Source organism: Lepidochelys kempii, chromosome 2 (assembly GCF_965140265.1).
Source record: "Lepidochelys kempii isolate rLepKem1 chromosome 2, rLepKem1.hap2, whole genome shotgun sequence".
In the NCBI taxonomy this organism is placed as follows: domain Eukaryota; kingdom Metazoa; phylum Chordata; order Testudines; family Cheloniidae; genus Lepidochelys; species Lepidochelys kempii.
The window spans coordinates 247,019,244-247,041,257 of NC_133257.1; the positions used below are offsets into that span (position 1 = coordinate 247,019,244).

The window sequence follows — 22,014 nt, forward strand, 5'->3', positions numbered from 1 at the left end:
AAATGATTGTGGACCTCTTGTGTTTCCCATCTTCACTGGCTGGTATATTGGGGCAGCAGCGACACAGACAATCCTCATATGGTGAAGGGTGCATTATTTCAGCTTGTAGCCCAAATGTTATCTGGCTGCATCACATATACACACGGTCTCTGGGCAGAACACTCTTGATGTTGCCCTGGCTTTGTCCCACAATCCCTTGTGAGGCCAGAGCCATGCAACATACAAAAAACTGGCCTGTGGCTCTTCCTGTTGGCACATGCTGTGACCGATCTCCCCCAGTGTTCCAGGTACAGTGTGCGTATTCTGTCCTTGCACAGTGGTATGAGGCATCTCAGAATCTGTCTTTGTGAGGGGAAGTTTTTCCTTCTATTTGTTCTGAATGCGATGGCCATTAATTTCATCAGTATCGCTAAAGTTTGTGAAATTTTTGCACAGAACCCAAATGTTTGTGTCCCCACTCCCTGTGCATGTGCCAGATGGAGCTCTCGAAGGGTTAATCCCTTTAAGCATTTCTTTTTCAGCTGCTGCTAAATTCCACTATCTCTCTCTGCCCACTTGGTGTATGGGACAGCAGAGTAAACTACTTGTCTCTCTGTCAGCCTCTATGAGCTTCACTGTGAACCTGTTGGCAATATTATTATGGTCATTAATGATGTGTATTACACTAGCACTTGGGGACTGCAAAGAAGGATCTAGGGACTCACTGTGCTAGGAACTGTACAAACAAATAACACAGTCCTTGTCTCAGAGAGATCCCAATCTAGTATTTAGACAATGTGCAACTGGTGAATAAGCAGATGAGCAGAGGGAAGGACCAGGCAACAGTGAAGAGAGGTGTGGGTGCATACAGTAATAGTCTCAGTGGTAACAGAAAGTCAGCAGTCTAACCCAGGGGTGCCAACCTGTGGCTCCGGAGCCACATGTGGCTCCTCAGAAATTAATATGCGGCTCCTTGTATAGGCACCGACTCTGGGGCTGGAGTTAAAGGTGCCAATTTTCAAATGTGCCGGGGGTGCTCACAGCTCAATCCCCAGCTCTGCCACAGGCTGTGCCCACACTCTACCCCTTCTGCTCCCTCCCCTGAGTATGCAGTGCCCTCGCTCCTCCCCCCTCCCTCCCAGAGCCTCCTGCATGCCACGAAACAGCTGATCAGGACGTGCGGGGAGGGAGGGGGGAGGCGCTGATCGGCTGGGCTGCCGGTGGGTGGCAGGAGCTGGGAGCAGGGTCGGGGAGCTGATGGGGGCTGCTGACATATTACTGTGGCTCTTTGGCAATGTACATTGGTAAATTCTGGCTCCTTCTCAGGCTCAGGTTGGCCACCCCTGGTCTAACCGGTACTAGATGGCAGTGATTTGTGGGCACTGCAGTAAAGGTGAGTTTCTAAAGATGTGTTTAAAAGAGGATAACGTGGTGGGTTCCTACATGTAGTGTCTGTGAGAGAACGGCACCTGGGCGATTTTACTGCAGCAATCTGGGGGCACAGTCTAGCAGTGTATACAGAAAAACTTGCAACTCAACAGTGGGATTCTGAATTCAAATTTAAAGGTTGAGATCGATGCCAAGTGATGCCAATCCCTACCTAGAAAACAGAGTGAAGTTCCTGTTGCAATAAGAGATGCATTCTGGTGGTTGTGCACTTTGCAATTTAGAAATCTGTGATCCTCCTGTAATAAGCAGTGTAAGTTTAAAGGAATTGCTATTTCTCCTGCAGTTTCCTCTTGGTTTTTTCCTTTTGTGTAAGGACTCACTTCTTTCTATCAATCACTGTGAGCTCATCCAAGTCTGAACTGACTGAACACATCAGGGAAGAGGAACAAAATCATCTCCTGGTGTGTGGGTTTATTTTATTTTATTTTATTTTATTTTCAGAAATAAATCGAGGTTATCATGAATGTAGCAATGTGAATATTTGATTTGCTGCATGTGTAAGTTAAGAGCAAAAAGTAGCAGCTGTCTTTAGGGAGTTTTACAGCTGAGTTCACTTTATTGTATCAAAGTTGACCCATCCTCACTAATCTCATACTCAGTGTGAATCGAATGCATTAAGGCATGGTTTATAATGTCCAAATTGTGTTTTTTAAAAGAATCCCATTTAAGAAATCTCCAACATTCAAAGTAGCTTATGGTAATCAATTAGAATATGAAAATGGAACTAATTCTGTAAAACACATGGAACTGGCAAACTACTGGTAGCCATCTGTTTAATCCTTGTTCTGTAGTCAAAAGTCGCATTTTAAAACACAATTATTAATAGTTGTCATTAACTGCCAAGCAAAAGAGCACACCACCAATTTCCACAGGAAATACTTAGGGAGATTTGGAATCATAGAATCATAGAATCATAGAACATCAGGGTTGGAAGGGACCCCAGAAGGTCATCTAGTCCAACCCCCTGCTCAAAGCAGGACCAATTCCCAGTTAAATCATCCCAGCCAGGGCTTTGTCAAGCCTGACCTTAAAAACCTCTAAGGAAGGAGATACTACCACCTCCCTAGGTAACGCATTCCAGTGTTTCACCACCCTCTTAGTGAAAAAGTTTTTCCTAATATCCAATCTAAACCTCCCCCACTGCAACTTGAGACCATTACTCCTCGTTCTGTCATCTGCTACCATTGAGAACAGTCTAGAGCCATCCTCTTTGGAACCCCCTTTCAGGTAGTTGAAAGCAGCTATCAAATCCCGCCTCATTCTTCTCTTCTGCAGGCTAAACAATCCCAGCTCCCTCAGCCTCTCCTCATAACTCATGTGTTCCAGTCCCCTAATCATTTTTGTTGCCCTTCGCTGGACTCTCTCCAATTTATCCACATCCCTCTTGAAGTGTGGGGCCCAAAACTGGACACAGTACTCCAGATGAGGCCTCACCAATGTCGAATAGAGGGGAACGATCACGTCCCTCGATCTGCTCGCTATGCCCCTACTTATACATCCCAAAATGCCATTGGCCTTCTTGGCAACAAGGGCACACTGCTGACTCTTATCCAGCTTCTCGTCCACTGTCACCCCTAGGTCCTTTTCCGCAGAACTGCTGCCTAGCCATTCGGTCCCTAGTCTGTAGCTGTGCATTGGGTTCTTCTGTCCTAAGTGCAGGACCCTGCACTTATCCTTATTGAACCTCATCAGATTCCTTTTGGCCCAATCTTCCAATTGGTCTAGGTCCTTCTGTATCCTATCCCTCCCTTCCAGCGTATCTACCACTCCTCCCAGTTTAGTATCATCCGCAAATTTGCTGAGAGTGCAATCCACACCATCCTCCAGATCATTTATGAAGATATTGAATAAAACCGGCCCCAGGACCGACCCTTGGGGCACTCCACTTGATACCGGCTGCCAACTAGACATGGAGCCATTGATCACTACCCGTTGAGCCCGACAATTTAGCCAGCTTTCTACCCACCTTATAGTGCATTCATCCAGCCCATACTTCCTTAACTTGCTGACAAGAATACTATGGGAGACCGTGTCAAAAGCTTTGCTAAAGTCAAGAAACAATACATCCACTGCTTTCCCTTCATCCACAGAACCAGTAATCTCATCGTAAAAGGCGATTAGATTAGTCAGGCATGACCTTCCCTTGGTGAATCCATGCTGACTGTTCCTGATCACTTTCCTCTCATGCAAGTGCTTCAGGATTGATTCTTTGAGGACCTGCTCCATGATTTTTCCAGGGACTGAGGTGAGGCTGACTGGCCTGTAGTTCCCAGGATCTTCCTTCTTCCCTTTTTTAAAGATTGGCACTACATTAGGAGTAGAACTTGCAGTGTGTTTCCAGCCCTCCCTTATTTCCTCAAGCCAAGAGCAGGTCTCTCTCTGCTTAGGTGAATAAGGCCTGATTTTTTTAGAAGTGCTGAGTCCCACAAGCTCCCATTACCTTCATTCTACCCCTGAGGGGGCAGAGGTGAAAGTAACTTTAAGCACTTACCGGTATGGTGGCCCGGCTCCGGGCCCCCGGAAGGGGTGAGGCCTTGGGCAGAAGGGGTGGGGCTGGGGGTCAGCCTCCCCCAGCCAGCCCATCTGCGCTGCCTGGCCTGCGCCTCTCAGGGCTCCACTGGTGATTTAAAGGGCCTGGGGCTCTGGCTGCTGCCGCAGTAGCAGCCATGGCGGCTGGAAGCCCCGGGTGCTTTTAAACTGCCGGCCCCGGGGCAGCTGCCCCTTCCCCCCCGCCACCATCAGCAGCCCTGCCGGTAGGGTCCCTAATGGCAGGGTCACCAACAGGGGCAGCAAAAGGGGCAGTGACATTAAAGTATGCATACGGGCTGGTACCGGTGGCCACTTCTTACTGGTATGCCGTACCGGCCCATACTGGCTTACTTTCACCCCTGTGAGGTGGGCACCGTAGTTCTGAAGATCACACTGTCTTGGCATGGTTCAGGCTTTCTTCCAGCAACTAACAGAAGTTACTAGATCGCAGGCCCTGGTTCTCATGGGAGACTTCAATCACCCTGATATCTGCTGGGAGAGCAATACAGCGGTGCACAGACAATCCAGGAAGTTTCTGGAAAATGTAGGGGACAATTTCCTGGTGCAAATGCTGGAGGAACCAACTAGGGGCAGAGCTCTTCTTGACCTGCTGCTCACAAACCGGGAAGAATTAGTAGGGGAAGCAAAAGAGGATGGGAACCTGGGAGGCAGTGTCCATGAGATGGTCGAGTTCAGGATCCTGACACAAGGAAGAAAGGAAAGCAGCAGAATACGGACCCTGGACTTCAGAAAAGCAGATTTTGACAACCTGAGGGAACTGATGGGCAGGATCCCCTGGGAGAATAACATGAGGGGGAAAAGAGTCCAGGAGAGCTGGCTGTGTTTTAAAGAATCCTTAGTGAGGTTATAGGGACAAACCATCCCGATGTGTAGAAAGAATAGTAAATATGGCAGGCAAACAGCTTGGCTTAACAGTGAAATCCTTGCTGATCTTGAACACAAAAAAGAAGCTTACAAGAAGTGGAAGATTGGACAAATGACCAGGGATGAGTATAAAAATATTGCTCGGGCATGCAGGAGTGCAATCAGGAAGGCCAAATCACACCTGGAGTTGCAGCTAGCAAGAGATGCTAAGAAGGGTTTCTTCAGATATGTTAGCAACAAGAAGAAAGTCAAGGAAAGTGTGGGTCCCTTACTGAATGAGGGAGGCAACCTAGTGACAGAGGATGTGGAAAAAGCTAATGTACTCAATGCTTTTTTTGCCTCTGTCTTCACAAACAAGGTCAGCTCCCAGACTGCTGCACTGGGCGAGGTGACCAGCCCTCTGTGAAGAAAGAAGTGGTTTGGGACTATTTAGAAAAGCTGGAAGAGCAGAAGTCCATGGAGCAGGATGCGCTGCATCCGAGAGTGCTAAAGGAGTTGGCGGATATGATTGCAGAGCCATTGGCCATTATCTTTGAAAACTCATGGTGACTGGAGGAGGTCCCGGACGACTGGAAAAAGGCTAATGTAGTCCCCATCTTTAAAAAAGGGAAGAAGGAGGATCCTGGGAACTACAGGCCAGTCAGCCTCACCTCAGTCCCTGGAAAAATCATGGAGCAGGTCCTCAAGGAATCAATTCTGAAGCACTTAGAGGAGAGGAAAGTGATCAGGAACAGTCAGCATGGATTCACCAAGGGCAAGTCATGCCTGACTAATCTAATTGCCTTCTATGACGAGATAACTGGCTCTGTGGATGAGGGGAAAGCAGTGGACGTGTTGTTCCTTGACTTTAGTAAAGCTTTTGACAGGGTCTCCCACAGTATCCTTGCCAGTAAGTTAAAGAAGTATGGGCTGGATGAATGGACTATAAGGTGGACAGAAAGCTAGCTAGATTGTCGGGCTCAACGGGTAGTGATCAATGGCTCCATGTCTAGTTGGCAGCCGGTATCAAGTGGAGTGCCCCAAGGGTCGGTCCTCGGGCCGGTTTTGTTCAATATCTTCATAAATGATCTGGAGGATGGTGTGGATTGCACCCTCAGTAAGTTTGCAGATGACACTAAACTGGGAGGAGAGGTAGATATGCTGGAGGGTAGGGATAGGATACAGAGGGCCCTAGACAAATTAGAGGATTGGGCCAAAAGAAATCTGATGAGGTTCAACAAGAACAAGTGCAGAGTCCTGCACGTAAGACGGAAGAATCCCATGCACCGCTACTAGGGGCCGAATGGCTAGGCAGCAGTTCTGCAGAAAAGGACCTAGGGAAGCTGGATATGAGTCAACAGTGTGCTGTTGTTGCCAAGAAGGCAATGGCATTTTGGACTGTATAAGTAGGGGCATTGCCAGCACATCGAGGGACGTGATCGTTCCCCTCTATTCAACACTGGTGAGGCCTCATCTGGAGTACTGTGTCCTGTTTCAAGCCCCACATTACAAGAAGGATGTGGAAAAATTGGAAAACGTCCAGCGGAGGGCAACAAAAATTATTAAGGGACTGGAACATATGACTTATGAGGAGAGGCTGAGGGAACTGGGATTATTTAGTCTGCGGAAGAGAAGAATGAGGGGGGATTTGATAGCTGCTTTCAACTACCTGAAAGGGGGTTCCAAAGAGGATGGATCTAGACCGTTCTCAGTGGTAGCAGATGACAGAACGAGGAGTAATGGTCTCAAGTTGCAGTGGGGGAGGTTTAGGTTGGATATTAGGAAAAACTTTTTCACTAGGAGGGTGGTGAAATACTGGAATGCCGTTATCTAGGGAGGTGGTGGAATCTCCTTCCTTAGAAGTTTTTAAGGTCAGGCTTGACAAAGCCCTGGCTGGGATGATTTAGTTGGGGATTGGTCCTGCTTTGAGCAGGAGGTTGGACTAGATGACCTCCTGAGGTTCCTTCCAACCCTGATATTCTATGATTCTATGGCTATCAGTGCCACCCTCAGGACAGACTGTCAAAAAAAGAGAGCAGACACTCCAAACTAGTGATATGTTCTATCATTAGATTTCACCAACTGAAACTGAAGAGATAGCAGACAGGCATGTGCACAGAGGAAAAGAAGGAACGGTCTATAAGGACTGATGTGTTGGGGGCATGTTTGATGTGTTCAATCCTAGGCCCACCATCAAGATGCTTCTAACGATTTTCAGGGAAACACCAAAACGCTTTTAAAAATTTTTAAAGATATGACTTTAAAAAATATCAGATCATGCTGTTTAAAGGCTGAGCTGTCAACAAATTGAATTATTTTAAATTAGCTAATTGTGAAAACTTTCAGGTTCACAATGTCCAGTAAAATGATAACGTTCTTTGCAGCTGTATATAACTCTAACCCCCATCTTTCTGGCTCAGCACTAAGCCTGTATTTATGAAGTGTGGATCAACAAACCACAGGGCAAAAACCACATTGCAAAAGCGCAGAATTTAGCAGAAGTTTGGCAGCCCTTAGTGATACATTAAGATCTGATGAAATGTTTGGATTAAATGCTGTTCTTTTTCAAACATGGGGAAAAAATTTGGCTCATAGTTTTTGGTTTGTTTTTGTAATTTAAAAGGATATTGTCAAAACAGTTTGTGTGATTTTTTTTTTTAAATTAATTGCTGCTGTTGGGAAATACCTCTTAAGAAATCTGCTTCCTTTCCCAAATAGTTTTTTTGGTTTGGTTTGTTAGTTTTTTGTTTTTTCTTCCATCTTGCATGCACATGGGATTTATACTGAGAGGACAGATGGTTGTGTGGTTAAGGTACTGGACAAGAGCTTAAGTCATTTGGCTTTGTGTGGAAGGATGGTTTCTGGGTCGGGCAGCAGACTGGGTCTTGGCAGATGCAGTATTGTTCCTGGCTCTGCCACAGACTTCCTGTGTGACATATTACCTCTTTGTGCTTGCATTTCCCCTCTCACCCATTGTCTCTCTTGTCTATTTCCATTGTAAACGCTTTTGGTTAGGGACTGTATCTTACTGTGTCTGTCCTGTCCCTATCACAATGGGATCCTGATTTCATTTCTGGGGTTGCCCCTGTTTGACCAGAGTAGCCAGACAAAGTTTGGGGCCGTAGAGATGTTCCATTTGGAAGTAAAAATTGATGGAGTCTAATAATTTCTTTGATGGAACCTTGTTTATTTATAAGGCATGTGCAGAGTCCTGCTTTTTCAAATGCAGGAGGAACCAAGAACAAAAGATTAAAGCTCCAAGCCTCTTTAGCCAACAGACCCACAAGTTCTCTCCCTAGCTTTCCCAAGGTCACATAGGATATGTCTACATGGTTATTTATCCTTAAAGTTATGTTAATTGAAGGGTGAGGTCACACCTATCAATCTCAATAAGGTTTTGACTCAACCCATAAGAAGGTTTCACTCAACTCATGACAAGGGTCTTCTAGGCCTTATTCTAATGCAAGTAAATAAAGCTTATTTACAGAAAAACTTAAAGTAAAATAGTAGCTCAAATTTTGTGCTTGCAGATCTTGAGTCTCCCTTTGAAAGGACGTGTAAAAGCAGAAGAAAGTGGGAAAAGATAGGATGCTTTAATGGTATTTCTCTGGGGAGCCACGATACTTTTTCAGATCCAGCAGCCTCCTTTATTCTTATTCATGAGATTTCTTCAAACTGCCAGAGATAAGACTAATTGTGATGGACATTAAAATATATGAGGACTTAAAAGTGTGAATGCCCAATTCCCCTAATCTTGTTAGAAACAGTAAACAAGAATAATACTGAATGTTGCCATTGACGATAAACCTAAATTAGTGTTACATGGCACATATATGGTAATAGACAATAACTTACGAGAGATGGAAGTGCATGATCATACCTTTAGATATATCTCCAAACAGATTATTTCCCTGTAAGCACCTCAATTTAATTATTCTGCCATCCGTCTTCTCCTCCTCCACAGACCGAGTAATTTGTCTGCATTAGGTGCACATAGCAACCCTTCTCTTCTTACATCTTTCATTCAAGAAACCTCCCCTTCTGCTTTTTCAGACACATAGTAAATCTTCCATTCCTCAGCCAATGGGTTTAAATCCTACATTCTAATCTTTATCATCTTTATTGATTGAGCCATATTCTTGTGTAAATTGGGGCCAAGTTGTATCTGTGATATAATTAATCCTTCCATTCTGATCTGCAGTTCTAAGATTGGTGGCATTGTCACAAACCACTGCAGTAAGTCTCTGTTCTCTGCCATGCAAAAGTGAAGAAATAAGGAAGATCTTTGGGGAAAAAATATTAGAAACCCGAGATGGCTAAGGGGTCCATTAAAATAAAATGTGAAATTTCAAGTCATATTACAAATCAGGCCCATCAGCCAAACAAATGCTTGGGCAAAAGAGGCGTCACAGAACGCTGTCTCATGTAATAATAATGCATTAGAAAACTATACTTAACCCTTATATAAATGCAATGAATTAATTAGTCAGTGCAATTGGATGGGGCCTAGGAAAGTGGGGTCCTGCTCTGTGACTGGAGCCCCTAAGTGCTATTGCAACACAAATAATAATGAAGTAGAGATTCAAAGTTACAGGCTAAAGGGGCTGCAGCTTCAGGAATGCAGCATCACAGAAAGATAGCATTCTAGAATAGACATGGGGCATATAATTTGGCATGATGTCATCAGAAAGTATAAAAACTAGAATCTTCAGCATCACTGTCACATGCCCTTACTACCTGAGCTAAAGGAATAACTCCATTAGCTGTGAGTAAGAAGCAGCCTTTATTCTCAGTGGGGGCACTTTCATTTAGTGTATGCCATCCTTTCTATTAGGCAAGCTGGTTCTGAATGTCTGAGGTCCACCAGAATTAAGTCCCAGCAGGGATGCATTTTATAATGAACCATATCTTCATATATACAGCACCACACTCATTGCTGGAGATCAAATCAGAGAATTCAGCACAAATGGGCTTTGGATCAGCTGTAGAAAGCACAAACGATTACCTCTTGAGCTAAACAAGTTACTCACTTGATTTAGGTGTGAATGTCAGCAGGTTTTAGCTTCACCAGGGCCAGGCACCAGAAAGAGGGACATGATCACACACAGTAAGCAAGTGTGTTACATAAGCATCACATTTCTCCCTGATATCACAAAGCAGAGTAACACCTCAGCACACATTATTTCATTTGGGAAAGTTTCTTGGCTAAAGCATGTGAACTTTACTCTCTCACTTCATCACATCACTGCAATCCCTTAATAAAATTACAATTCAAGCTGGATGTTTCACGATAAATTATAAATTAACATAGGCTAAAAGGTTCATGGACTAAAAATTCTTATGTGGAGATACCATTTAGTGCACTTACGCAAGAAAGAACACTCATCTTGTACTTGTAGCTGAGTTGAGTTGTGCTGCTACCAAGCTTTGCTGGTTACAAATGTCTATATGCAGTTTATTTTGGAGTCTGATCACACCTTTTAATATGAGACAAAACTGTTTGCAAACCCAGGCAAAACAAGGCTGACAAGCCAACAGATATACTATTGAAACAGAACGAGTTTAAACAGACTTCTATGTCAGAATACATTGTGGAATGGTAGCTAAACAAGGAATCATATCTAAAATTATTAGCCATATGTTTCAAGGAAAGTTGTACTAAGAAAAATAAAAGTTTAGGAAATGTTTCCTCCCAAAAGAGAAGTTCACATTCAAAATTATTTTCCAGGCCTAATTAGACGAAGTTATTCATTATTCAGTTTTTGGTGAATTTCAGAATAATATGGTACAAGATATAAGTAAAACAGCCCAATATGGTGTATAGCAGCATTGATTATAATACTGTAGATGCTTCCATGAATAATGAGCTTTGATACATGTTTGACTAAATAGCATACACATCTGCAATGTAATCAGGTTTAATGTGTCTCTATTAGTAAAAGTTCTTTCCCAATATACAGATATAGAGAGAGATTCTCAGCATAGCAATGCTGTTTTTATTGAAAGTGCCTGGTAGTCATAGTTTTAAGATGGAATTTGATACATTTATGAATGGGATTATATGACGAGGTTGCCAGCGATAGTAATCAGTATAAATGAGACTATGGGGTTTAGCAGGATTCAGACAAGGACTGGATGTTTGTTTGGATAATAAGAACATCCAGAATCACAACAGGAAGGATTAAAAAAATAAAAAAACATGATTTGGGGAAGAAATATAAAACCCCCATGCATTGAGGCATGAGTCAATCTCTCAGTAAGAAAATTTCCCTGTAGGTCGGTCATTCGATAACTTCCTTTAGCAGGCTCTTGAAACCTACCTCGTCTGAAGCAGCTGCTATTAGCCAGGGTCAGAAATGGGAAACTAGACTAGATGAACTAATGGTCTGATCCAATTATGGCAATTCCTATAATCCTATTCCTGCAATTGACTCCCATTAACTGTTTTGTTTTCTCCAGGGAGCAATAATAGCAGCCCTCCGTCCCAACTACCAATCTCCTTTAATCAGCATAGAATGGTGAAAGTCACAATGAAAAGTGTTTCACGATACTCTCTAGCAGCATTATATCTACACATGAGGCAAGCGCTACCTCAGCAAATCCTGTCTGGAGAGTTACATTGCTGACAAATTTGAATAAAGATCCTATTACAAGTAGAACCTCAATCAAATACTCCCAGAGGAAGAGCAAACTCACTGACTCTGCTCACAAAACAACACTGACTTTACTGAGCTTCTGAGGATAGGACAAGAAGCAATGAGTTTAAACTGCAGCAAGGGTGGTTTAGGTTGGACATTAGGAAAAACTTTCTAACTGTAAGGGTGGTTAAGCACTGGAATAAATCTCCTAAGGAAGTTGTGGAATCTCCACCATTGGAGATTTTTAAGAGCAGGTTAAACAAACACCTGTCAGGGATGATCTATAGCAGTGGTTCTCAAAGCCGGTCTGCTGCTTGTTCAGGGAAAGCCCCTGGCATGCCAGACCAGTTTCTTTACCTGCCACGTCTGCAGGTTTGGCAGATCGCGGCTCCCACTGGCCACGGTTTGCTGCTCCAGGCCAATGGGGGCTGCGGGAAGGACGGCCAGCACATCCCTTGGCCCGCGCCGCTTCCCGCAGCCCCATTGGCCTGGAGCAGTGAACCGTGGCCAGTGGGAGCTGCGATCGGCAGAACCTGTGGACGCGGCAGGTAAACAAACCAGTCCGGTGCGCCAGGGGCTTTCCCTGAACAAGCAGCGGACTTGCTTTGAGAACCACTGATCTAGATAATACGTAGTCCTGCCTTGAGTGCAGGGGACTGGACTAGAAAATCTCTCAAGGTCCCTTCCAGTCCTACAGCTCTATAATTCTATGAAAATAGACTTGCCAACATTCCTAATGGGCGGAAAAGAGTACGGTAAAAATCTGAATGTTTTGGGCTTTGGTGAAACCCCGATTTTATAAGTATACATACTTTTTTTTCCCTTTTGTTCCAGAAAAAGTAAGCATATTGTCAACCTTCATCGCGCCCTTCAAGTATTTAAGTCCTGGTGCGGCCAATATGGAAGATGAAGACAATTTAAGTAAGCAGCCTCTCTTCTTCATATAGAGATGAATGATAAAGTGAATTGAAAGAACTGTAGAGTGTGGGTAATTCTGGGAGCCAGGTGATTTAGCAAATATGCAACCACTGAGACCAATCCTCAGTTCAATGCAAACTTCCCTGGGGCATGACCTGGGGCATGACCTGGTCCCCAATGAAGATGGGGTTAACCTCAGCTCAGCTTCCCACCTCTTGCACAGATGCTAAGGGAAGGGCTATATATTGGGTGTGTAGAGATGGGAGAAAATTCTTATGAGAAGGCAGTGCTAGGGTCATAGGACTGGGGAGTTTCTTTGCTTTTTCTGTTTATATTAATTTATTTTGCTTTATTCTTATATGCATTATCCCTAAAGGAAAAAACTTCCTTGACTGACTCTGTTTCCCCTCACTGTCTTGCATTCTCAGGGATTTCAATGGGAGTTGTGCCTGAGTAAGGTCTTCAGGATCAGGGCCTTTGTTTGAAACATTGCCCTCTCCTTTTCTCTTTGTTAATATTACCTGAAAAAGAAAACAATCCAAGCCTAATGGAATGGGGATCATTCACTAGATTTGGGTTAACTAGATTCAGCTGAAGGGCTGGTTACATGGTTCTCCAACAGCTACTCTTGCTCCTGAGTGGTGGTGCTGAAATATGCTGTACCAATGACTGTTTAGATATAAGCATGTCAGCAGCCACTATGTACTAAAGGAGAAGTGAAGTAATTAAAATGTGAATGAGGCTGGGGGGAATGTCTGTGGTTAGAACTGAATAACCTTAACCCGCTCTTTGTGTTTAACACCTCGCAGGGATTACTGCACATCCTCCAGCCTTCTCGTTGTAACATATTTCAAGGCACATAAAACAGAGAGGGAAGCTTTTCAAACCAAATGAACACCTCTTTGCCTTTTAGAATCCCCTACCAGATGGGTACCTCTTCCAGCCAGAAACAATGAAGAGTTGCCCTATTATAACCAGTGGGTGGAGAAAATGGATGATTCTCCATATTGTAGCTAATCTGCCTTGCTTTGGACACCAGGCGGCATGAACTGGAATATTTACTGAAGGAATATGACCCTTTATTGCACACTGCTGAGTAACACGTGTACATCGTATTGTGCTTTCTGACTGTTGTTAGCACCTTGACTGGCACGTAGAACATAAACTAGCAAAGGCCAAAAAGTCTAGAAAAGCCTTTAAATCCTGGTCCTAAGGAGCCTATGTTTCTGCAATGCTGTATGAGAAGTGCACACAGAAAACATATTATGCACACGATGAGCTGCTGCAGGAATCTCCTGTAGAACGTTTCCTAAATGTGCTACTCAGTTATTTTTAATAACATAATAAATTTGTACAAGCCAAACACTGAAAACCCCATTTTCTTATTCCTGCAGCAGTATCCAGGCCTGCTTGCAGTTGCATTGGCTTTAAAGCTGATATTATGGACAACATAAGCTTTGCTTCCTCTCAGAGAAATAGCAAATTTCATCTTGTTAGTGAGCATCACACACTAGTCCTCTCCTGGTTCCAATATCCTATAATGAAATTGGCAATGACAACAATTTTGTGTATTCGTATGAATTACACACCATTTACTGCTAGGAAAGAAAAGGTAACCTACCCCAATCAAAGAGCTACCAAATGAACTTAGTGACTTGTTCTGAATAGGAGGTTTTATATTATGCCAGTACTTTCACTAAATGGCTGGAGGGGGAGATGCTTTAAGAAGAAATAAATCTATCTTGCAATGATGTTCGGTGGTGGTCTGGCTTGTCTATTATGGCTCTTTCAACCCTAATATCCATGGGCTGTATCAAACTGCTCAATCCAATCCAGCTACTGTTGCAGTCAGTGGAAAGATTCCCATTGGCTTCAATAGGAATTGCATCAGAGCCAAAAAGAATATTCCACATCCATTTGGGCCTTGTTTACACACAAACTTGCACCAGTTTAACTAAAGATGTCTTTACTAAAGGTTCAAGTCTTAACTGCAAGTCTGTGTATAGATACTCATATTTTGGTTCAAGGGGTGAAATAACCTGATAGACAGAAAAACATATTCAGGCCACTTGGCTCCTTTAAAATGCCATCTCTGCTGGACTCAACATCAGTCACCAAGGAAGAATTCATCTGAAACCTTATGGCAAAACTCTATCCTGCAACATCATTCCCATAAGCCAGATGCCAATGTCATCTATGGTAGCCAGGCTCCACACAGTGTGATCCTGCCTCTGGGAAAGGGGAAGTCTTCAATGGCTGTACCAACATAATGCCATTACCCTGGATCAAGGAGCTAGCTTTTTGGTTTTAGTCATAGAGATGCACAGACCTTCTCTGTGCAAGCAGCAATGGATACGTTTCCTGTTGGATCAGGCCCTATAAGACCATGATACACATATATTTTTGGTGACTGTGCAGACACTAGAGTCCTGAAAGACACTGAAGTACATATTTAACTATGAGCATATTGGCCAAGATTCTCAAAAGTGTCTAGTGATTTGGGGTCTCTCCATTTTTTGGATGCCCAATTTGAGACACCTTAAGGGAATCTGATCTCCAGAAAATGCTGAGCACCACCCTTTGGAAATCAGGCACCTTTAAAGCATCTCAAGCAGCCCAACATGGAGGAACCGAAATCACTCGTCACTTTTGAAAATTTTAGCCATTGACTTCAGTAGCCTTTCTCATGAGCTTAAAGCTGAGTATGTATTTAGGCCCTGATTCATGAAAGCACTTAAGCAGGGACCTATGCCAAGCTCTATTCAGAACAGCGCTTAAGTACACATTTAACTTTATGCATGTGCTTAAGTGCTATTCTGAACAGGGATGCTTTCCTGAGTCAGAGCCTAAATGCTGCACTGGATCAGGGCCAAAAGTTATGTAAATAAATTCCCTAATTGGTAAGAACTGTAGAATCATAGAATCATAGAATATCAGGGTTGGAAGGGACCCTAGAAGGTCATCTAGTCCAACCCCCTGCTCGAAGCAGGACCAATTCCCAGTTAAATCATCCCAGCCAGGGCTTTGTCAAGCCTGACCTTAAAAACCTCTAAGGAAGGAGATTCTACCACCTCCCTAGGTAACGCATTCCAGTGTTTCACCACCCTCTTAGTGAAAAAGTTTTAGTGAAAAAGATGTACTAGTGCTTAGGCATGTTGTAGTTATTACAGACAATAGATGACTCAGTGGTCGGAAAATTTTCAGTATGGAGGTGCTAAAGGAAACAACATTCACCTTTCACAAGGTCCTCCATAAATTCTCAGCTTTAATTTTAAGCAAAAAACTGGCACAGTTGTCGGGGAAACAATAGGAGACCTTTTAAAAGGATTTTTTTAAACTGTAAATGCAGCCATTCTACAGCGTATTGTTATAATATTCTTTGGGGTGAATTATAATATGGTTTTAAACCACCTACACCTTGCAAGTTAGGAAGGATTGGATCATCAATAAAGACAATATGAAATGTTTTTTTCCTCTTAAGCATAATTTATATATATACCTCTAACTGGTAGTTAAAAGTGTGTGTAGTTTTGATTTCTACTGTTAGCTACAAGTTTATTACACCAACTTCAAGAATATGGATCTGAATATAATTGATTTCAGCAAATCTCCAGCAAAAGAATTTTTGTTTCTTTTTTTGAGATTTGGTAGTTTATGAAAAGGTTGTTTGGTTGGCTGGGGAGATTGCCCTACAGTGCTGTTGATATACTAGTTGACTGGAACACAGGTCTCCTGAGTTTGACCTCCAGATCGTACCTATAGTTTTTGCTGTGAAATGCCTCATTTTCAAGTATGTCAGAAATGATGGAGGTGAATCCCTTTAACCTCCGTGGTCAATACAATGGAGATGGACAGCAAATAACATGCTCTGTGTGAGGAGGTCAAATGGGGGCCAGATATTAAAATGCAGACCTCAAAAAATTAAAAATAAACCTAACCTTCACTGTTCAAAATGCAACAGTAGCAATCTTGGGATTCCTAAACATTTCTAAAGATAATATTGCCTTGTGACTCTCTTGTATCTAGGCAATCATTCCTTATTCCTTAGATCTTCATATAATAGATACCTTGCAATTATCTCAGATGTTTATTTGTTGTGATTTGTTTTTAAAAGATGTTTGCCATAGTGAAGCTGCCACATTTCCCCCCCCCCACCCCTCAAAAAAAAATTTTTGGCAGCAGAATAACCTTCAACAGGAACAATATTATCTCTTCAAATGTAGCGTGGAGTATCGGATGGCTAGTTCTTCAGAGCCCTTATGACCCAGAGACATAGGCAGTGTCATTATTAGTGATGCATTATAGGTCTGAAAAGCTCTTGATGATGCAGACTCTCCAGGTTAACTCTACTGTGCATAATGACCAGAAAGGAGAGAGAAATTAAACGAGATACAGAAGAGTGAGGGGGAAAATGCACAAATAAATACATTTGATAAGTGTTCTCTTTTCTCCCATTCAATTGTTGTAGCAAAAATAAGATTGCAATATAAAGGATAAAGGCCTTCACTTGCTTGTTCAGTCTGAAAAAGAATGACAAGTAAAGTTATCTGAGGGGATCTTACAAGGCAAAATCAGATTTTTTTTTTAATCTTTCAGAATAAAATTAAAATTCTTACTATAAATCTGTATTTTTTTGTTTCTTCTTTTCCAAAAACATATAATTTCATTACGCTGCAAACCTTTCAACTTAGGAGCACTACATTTGATTATAATTTTTTAATCAAATACAGATAACGTATTTTGGAGACTCAAGAGCCAAGTCATTCTGAGAGATAACAAGGATGAAAATGATCCACCGTTTTGCATTTTTCCCCATGTGCAACCTCTGACTTGCCCCTTTCCTTTTAGTGTTTTTCATTTCTAAAATTGCTTGTGATTCTTCTATTATGGCTGCTTACAGTATTTATCTAATGTAATTTGGTGTCATTTGCCTGCTTTGTCTGATTTTCATGAGAGAAGTACATGTGCCACCATTAGAGATGTAATCTTGTGTCTGCTGCACAGAGGTCTCATGAAAGCCACATTTCAAAGATCTCCTATTTCAAAGGTACCTGAAAGTATAAAGTAATTTAGCTTTATAAAACTATTGTTGGATGTCATGCAAGTCCATCAGACATATGGTCTTTCTTAGAAGCTTCACTCCTTTGTGAGAAATAAAGGAACTTTCTGATTGAATTTAGGTGGCCACTAATTTATATGACATGATGAATGACAACTGGCCTGATTCTGCTCTCTTTGAAAGTAATGGGGAATTTAGCTATTAACTGGAATTTCAGGATCAGGCCCTATGTATGATTTAAGGTTTGTCTGGCCTAAGGTAATTTGCATCACCATCTACCTCAGTGTTAGCCCATAAGGTAGACATACTGCACCAGTGCTAAACAAGGTCTGTGGACGGTGCTAATATAAATCACTCCAATAATTTTTGGTCCCAGCACCATCTCACACTGCTGTCGCACAACTACACTGAGGGTTTGCACTGGCATCACTGTATTTGTCTAGTTGCATTGGTGAAAAACAAATCATAGCCCACTACTCCACAACCAACCCACAACCCAGGATAGATAGTGCCAGAGACAAAACTTTTAGGGCAAGCAGGGAATGTTTATTTTTGGTTCATTGTGTTTGTGAAGGTGAAGGACAAACTGTCTCCGTTCACAAACCCATGGAGCAAGGATTATAAAATAAAATAAAAAAACAGATGGAAAAAGACAATATGAATTATAAATACAAATAACCCTCTGAGTTTTCCTATTCAGTGGTGCATAATCAATACAAATTCTTTTCAAATCTGTATATAGTGTGAAACAAAAGCTATCTTTCTTTTCATGCCTCCTGGCTTCAATATTATTAAGTACAATAATTGGGTCCGTAAAAACCCTATTAGGAAAAGAGAGAGAAGAGGTGTTAAATACAGAACCAACCCTACTTCCCTTAGAAAAGCGTATCTGAGGCAAAATGTTTCACAGCTTTTAAACAAGAAGGGATCTTCAAAGAAGGATAGTTCAGCCTTAGGAAGGTGGTGCTATCTATGGAAAACCAGCCATGGTGGAAAATGTTTAGCTATTTCAATGGCTCAGGAAAATAAGACACAGTTTAGGCTGACTTGTTCCCCCTCCTCAATTCAGAGCTTCCATAAATGGGTTTGAACCCTAGGAGAAGAGACCGAGTTATCTCTGATCATGTCTTATGAACATGACCTTTTCAGTGGCTCATTTCCAGTGAGGCTGTTTTTATAGCTATCATATTTTATATGGCTGAACTTTATATGGCAAGATTTTTCTTTTTCTAATTTGACTTTTTTTTTTCACTTTAGAATGTAAAAAATGAGCTAATCACTAAGGCCGTGATTTAGCAGCCCATGCCCATCCCTACCAAGCAATGCACTTAAGCACCCTGTGACTTTAATGAAACGCAAACATAGGCTTGAAGTTTAGCATGTGCTGAAGTGGTTTGCTGAGTTGCAGTCTCGGTGTTGCAAGATGTTGTGCACATAGGGACCCCTGCACGCACAGTAAGTCCCATTGGCCTCAGTGGGTATGTCTATACTGCACTTAAAAACCCACGGCTGGCCCATGTCAGCTGACTCAGGCTTGCAGGACTTGGCCTAAGGAGCTGTTTAACTGTGGTGTAGACATATGGGCTCAGGGGCCCCACAAGGGGGAAGGGTCCCAGAGCCCAGGCTCCTGTCTGAGCCCAAATGCCTATAATGCAAATAAACAGCCCGATGAGCCCAAGCCCCACAAGCTTAAGTCAGCTGAAACAGGACTGTCGTGGGTGTGTAACTGCGTTGTAGGCCTACCCGGTGGGGCTCCACACAGGCATCCACCCTCACAGAACAACCTGCAGGATTGGGACCTTATTGTATTGATGGAAGAAGTTGTTCAGAGTTTAATCAAATACCAGGATTTGACCCATTGCTGTTTGGAATACGAAGCAGACACTTCATACACCCTTGGGGAATTTGCAGGTGTTAAATAACTGCAGTCAGGTTCCCCTATAATTCTCTGAGGACTCATATGTGTCCGTAAGGCACAGCTGGAGCTAGGAGCGGTGCAAAGTTGCAATGCTTCAGCAGAAGCTCCTCCTGCCGTTAGCAAACAGCTAGCTTCCCACGCCCCTGCACAGCCTCACAGCTTTGTCATCCAGAGGTTAGGAGAGGCAGCATCATGGCCACACTCCTTTGGGGTTGTCGTGCACCTAGGGGAATCAGGAGGGAGTGGTCTCTGCACTCCCCTGAACACAGGGACTGTAACTTAGCCTGGTCCTTATGCAGATTTCCCATGAGTCACAGCTGATGAAATATAGGCAGCCAGGCATAGAGATGCTCTGCTTTGTGTCAGGGATCAGACTGGCAACTGGTCAGCCCCTTGATCTGGTCCAGCACCAAGCAAACTTCGATTGGACCAGAGAATATGGCCCACTACATTTTGACTTCTAGAGGAATAAGAAGGGGATACATTTAAATGTACTAGTCAGAGATGGCAGCAGTACAGTGAATCACTTCGTGACCGAGCAATATGGTTTTCATTGTTGCTCGTTTTTTCAGTTTGCTACCAACCAAGCCCCAAGGATGCTTAAACTTGGTTGGCTCAGACTTGGTTCTCAGTTATACTGTGCTACTGCACTGAGGTCAGCGGCGATGCAGGAGCGTAGCTGAGAGCGGAATGTGGTTCATTAGCTCTGCGGTTAGAAAATGCTCCCTCTATCTTCCCCCTGCCCCACCACCAACAGTCCCTTGCTGTAGGTGCTCTTTCCTATTGCTTTTCTTTGACATAGCTCATCCTTTACATCAGTAATAACTGCCATCGTGCAGCTCTGGTTTCTCCAAGCCTGATTTGCACTGATCTAATATTTTTGCATTATTAGTTATTGCTGTTGCAGTCGCAAAGAGCACCTGCAATTGAACTTGACAGGAAAAATCTTACTTATTAAAACAAGGATCTTAGCCCCGGAGAATAGACTAGAACAAATTAGAGCCTCAAATACTGGAAAAGGATGTTTGATCATCTCTTCAGCTGGGTTTGTGATGTAAGTAATACAAAGGTCTGTGTTGTGGCTACAGCTGGTCAATTTACTCACTGAAAATAAATTATTCAGTGAATTTGCCCATTTTTCTGTTTGTGAATCATTTGTGAATCAATTCTGATTTGTAGCAACATTTGCTGTTTGTAAGCATTGGCCTAAGTGGCTAATGTGAACAGATTTCAGCACAGGGGCACTTTAGAAACTATTCACTTTTACTATTAATTATCCATTTTGAGTGTTCATTTAGGTAACATGGCAGCATTTGTGCTCCCTCATCGGATAACAGAAACTCTTTAAAAAGTGGCTATGACTAATACACATCAGGAAGGAGTTCCTGGACCAATAATCATTCATGACATTCTAGGAAGTCATCAATATTGTAATAGATAAACCAGTCACCATCCAAATACTCATGAAGAACTATTAATATGACCCTACAAATATCAGCCCAGTGAACCCAGTGAACGGACCAGGCTTATTCATGAAAATATCTGTGAATCTCTTTTCATGCGATTCTCCAGCTCTAGCTTGACGTTAGATTTCTTGATGGCAAGAGTAATGTGGAGTTTTCTGTTTGTTTACTGACAGGTACCAGCAGTGCAGAAGTAAAGGAAAACCGAAATGTTGGCAACCTGGAGGATCATCCGATATCCTCTAGTGACAGGTCAAAAGTGGGCACACCTAGCATTAAAAGGAAAAGACCTTTAGAGGAAGGCAACAGTGGCCATTTCTGCAAACTCCAACTCATCTGGAAGAAAGTCTCGTGGTCAGTGACACCAAAGAATGCCCTGGTCCAGCTACATGAACTTAAACCAGGTTTACAATACAAAATGGTTTCCCAGACAGGCCCAGTGCATGCTCCAGTCTTTGCTGTTGCCGTAGAAGTAAATGGGCTTACATTTGAAGGTACAGGACCCACGAAAAAGAAGGCCAAAATGCGAGCCGCAGAACTAGCACTGAAGTCTTTTGTTCAGTTCCCAAATGCATGTCAAGCTCACTTTGCCATGGGGAACTGTTTTAACCCATCCACTGACTTTACATCTGACCAGGCAGACTTTCCAGACACTCTGTTCAAGGAGTTTGAACCATCTGCACACAGCGAGGACTTTTCGGTCTATAACCCAGTTAATAATGAATTGCTTTCTACTGCTTATCGGCATGGCAGGTTACTCTGCCACACATTGGATTTAATGGGCCACGCCAAGCAAAACAAGCACAAGATGGCATCCACAGCTGAGAGCGAAAAAAACCCAGTGGTGTTGCTAAATGAGCTGCGATCGGGACTGAGGTACGTCTGCCTTTCGGAGACTGTGGAGAAGCAGCATATCAAGAGTTTTGTGATGGCAGTGAGAGTGGATGGGAGAACATTTGAAGGCTCAGGACGTAGCAAGAAGCTGGCAAAAGGCCAAGCAGCACAAGCTGCGCTGCAGGCCCTCTTTAATATTCGGCTGCCCAGTCACATTCCCAGCAGGAGTAAATGTAACCATTTGCCACAGGTGAGAGTTCTCAGGTAGCTGCTACCAAAGGGGAGGAATTCTTAAGATTAATGTGATTGTTAATATTCTTGCTGTGGTTCATGAATGATCGTACGTACCATTCTTCCCACTTA

At 42.9% G+C, this 22,014-nt stretch overlaps 1 protein-coding gene across 1 annotated transcript in view; it reads left to right on the top strand.

Moving 5' to 3' along the window:
• Positions 1 to 22,014, top strand: part of ADARB2 (adenosine deaminase RNA specific B2 (inactive)) — a 431,840-nt gene that overhangs the window by 268,696 nt on the left and 141,130 nt on the right. The window contains exons 2-3 of the mRNA XM_073334472.1: positions 12,294 to 12,380; positions 20,994 to 21,901. Of these exons, the coding sequence (XP_073190573.1) occupies positions 12,294 to 12,380; positions 20,994 to 21,901 (995 nt within the window). The remainder of the gene's footprint in view (positions 1 to 12,293; positions 12,381 to 20,993; positions 21,902 to 22,014) is intronic.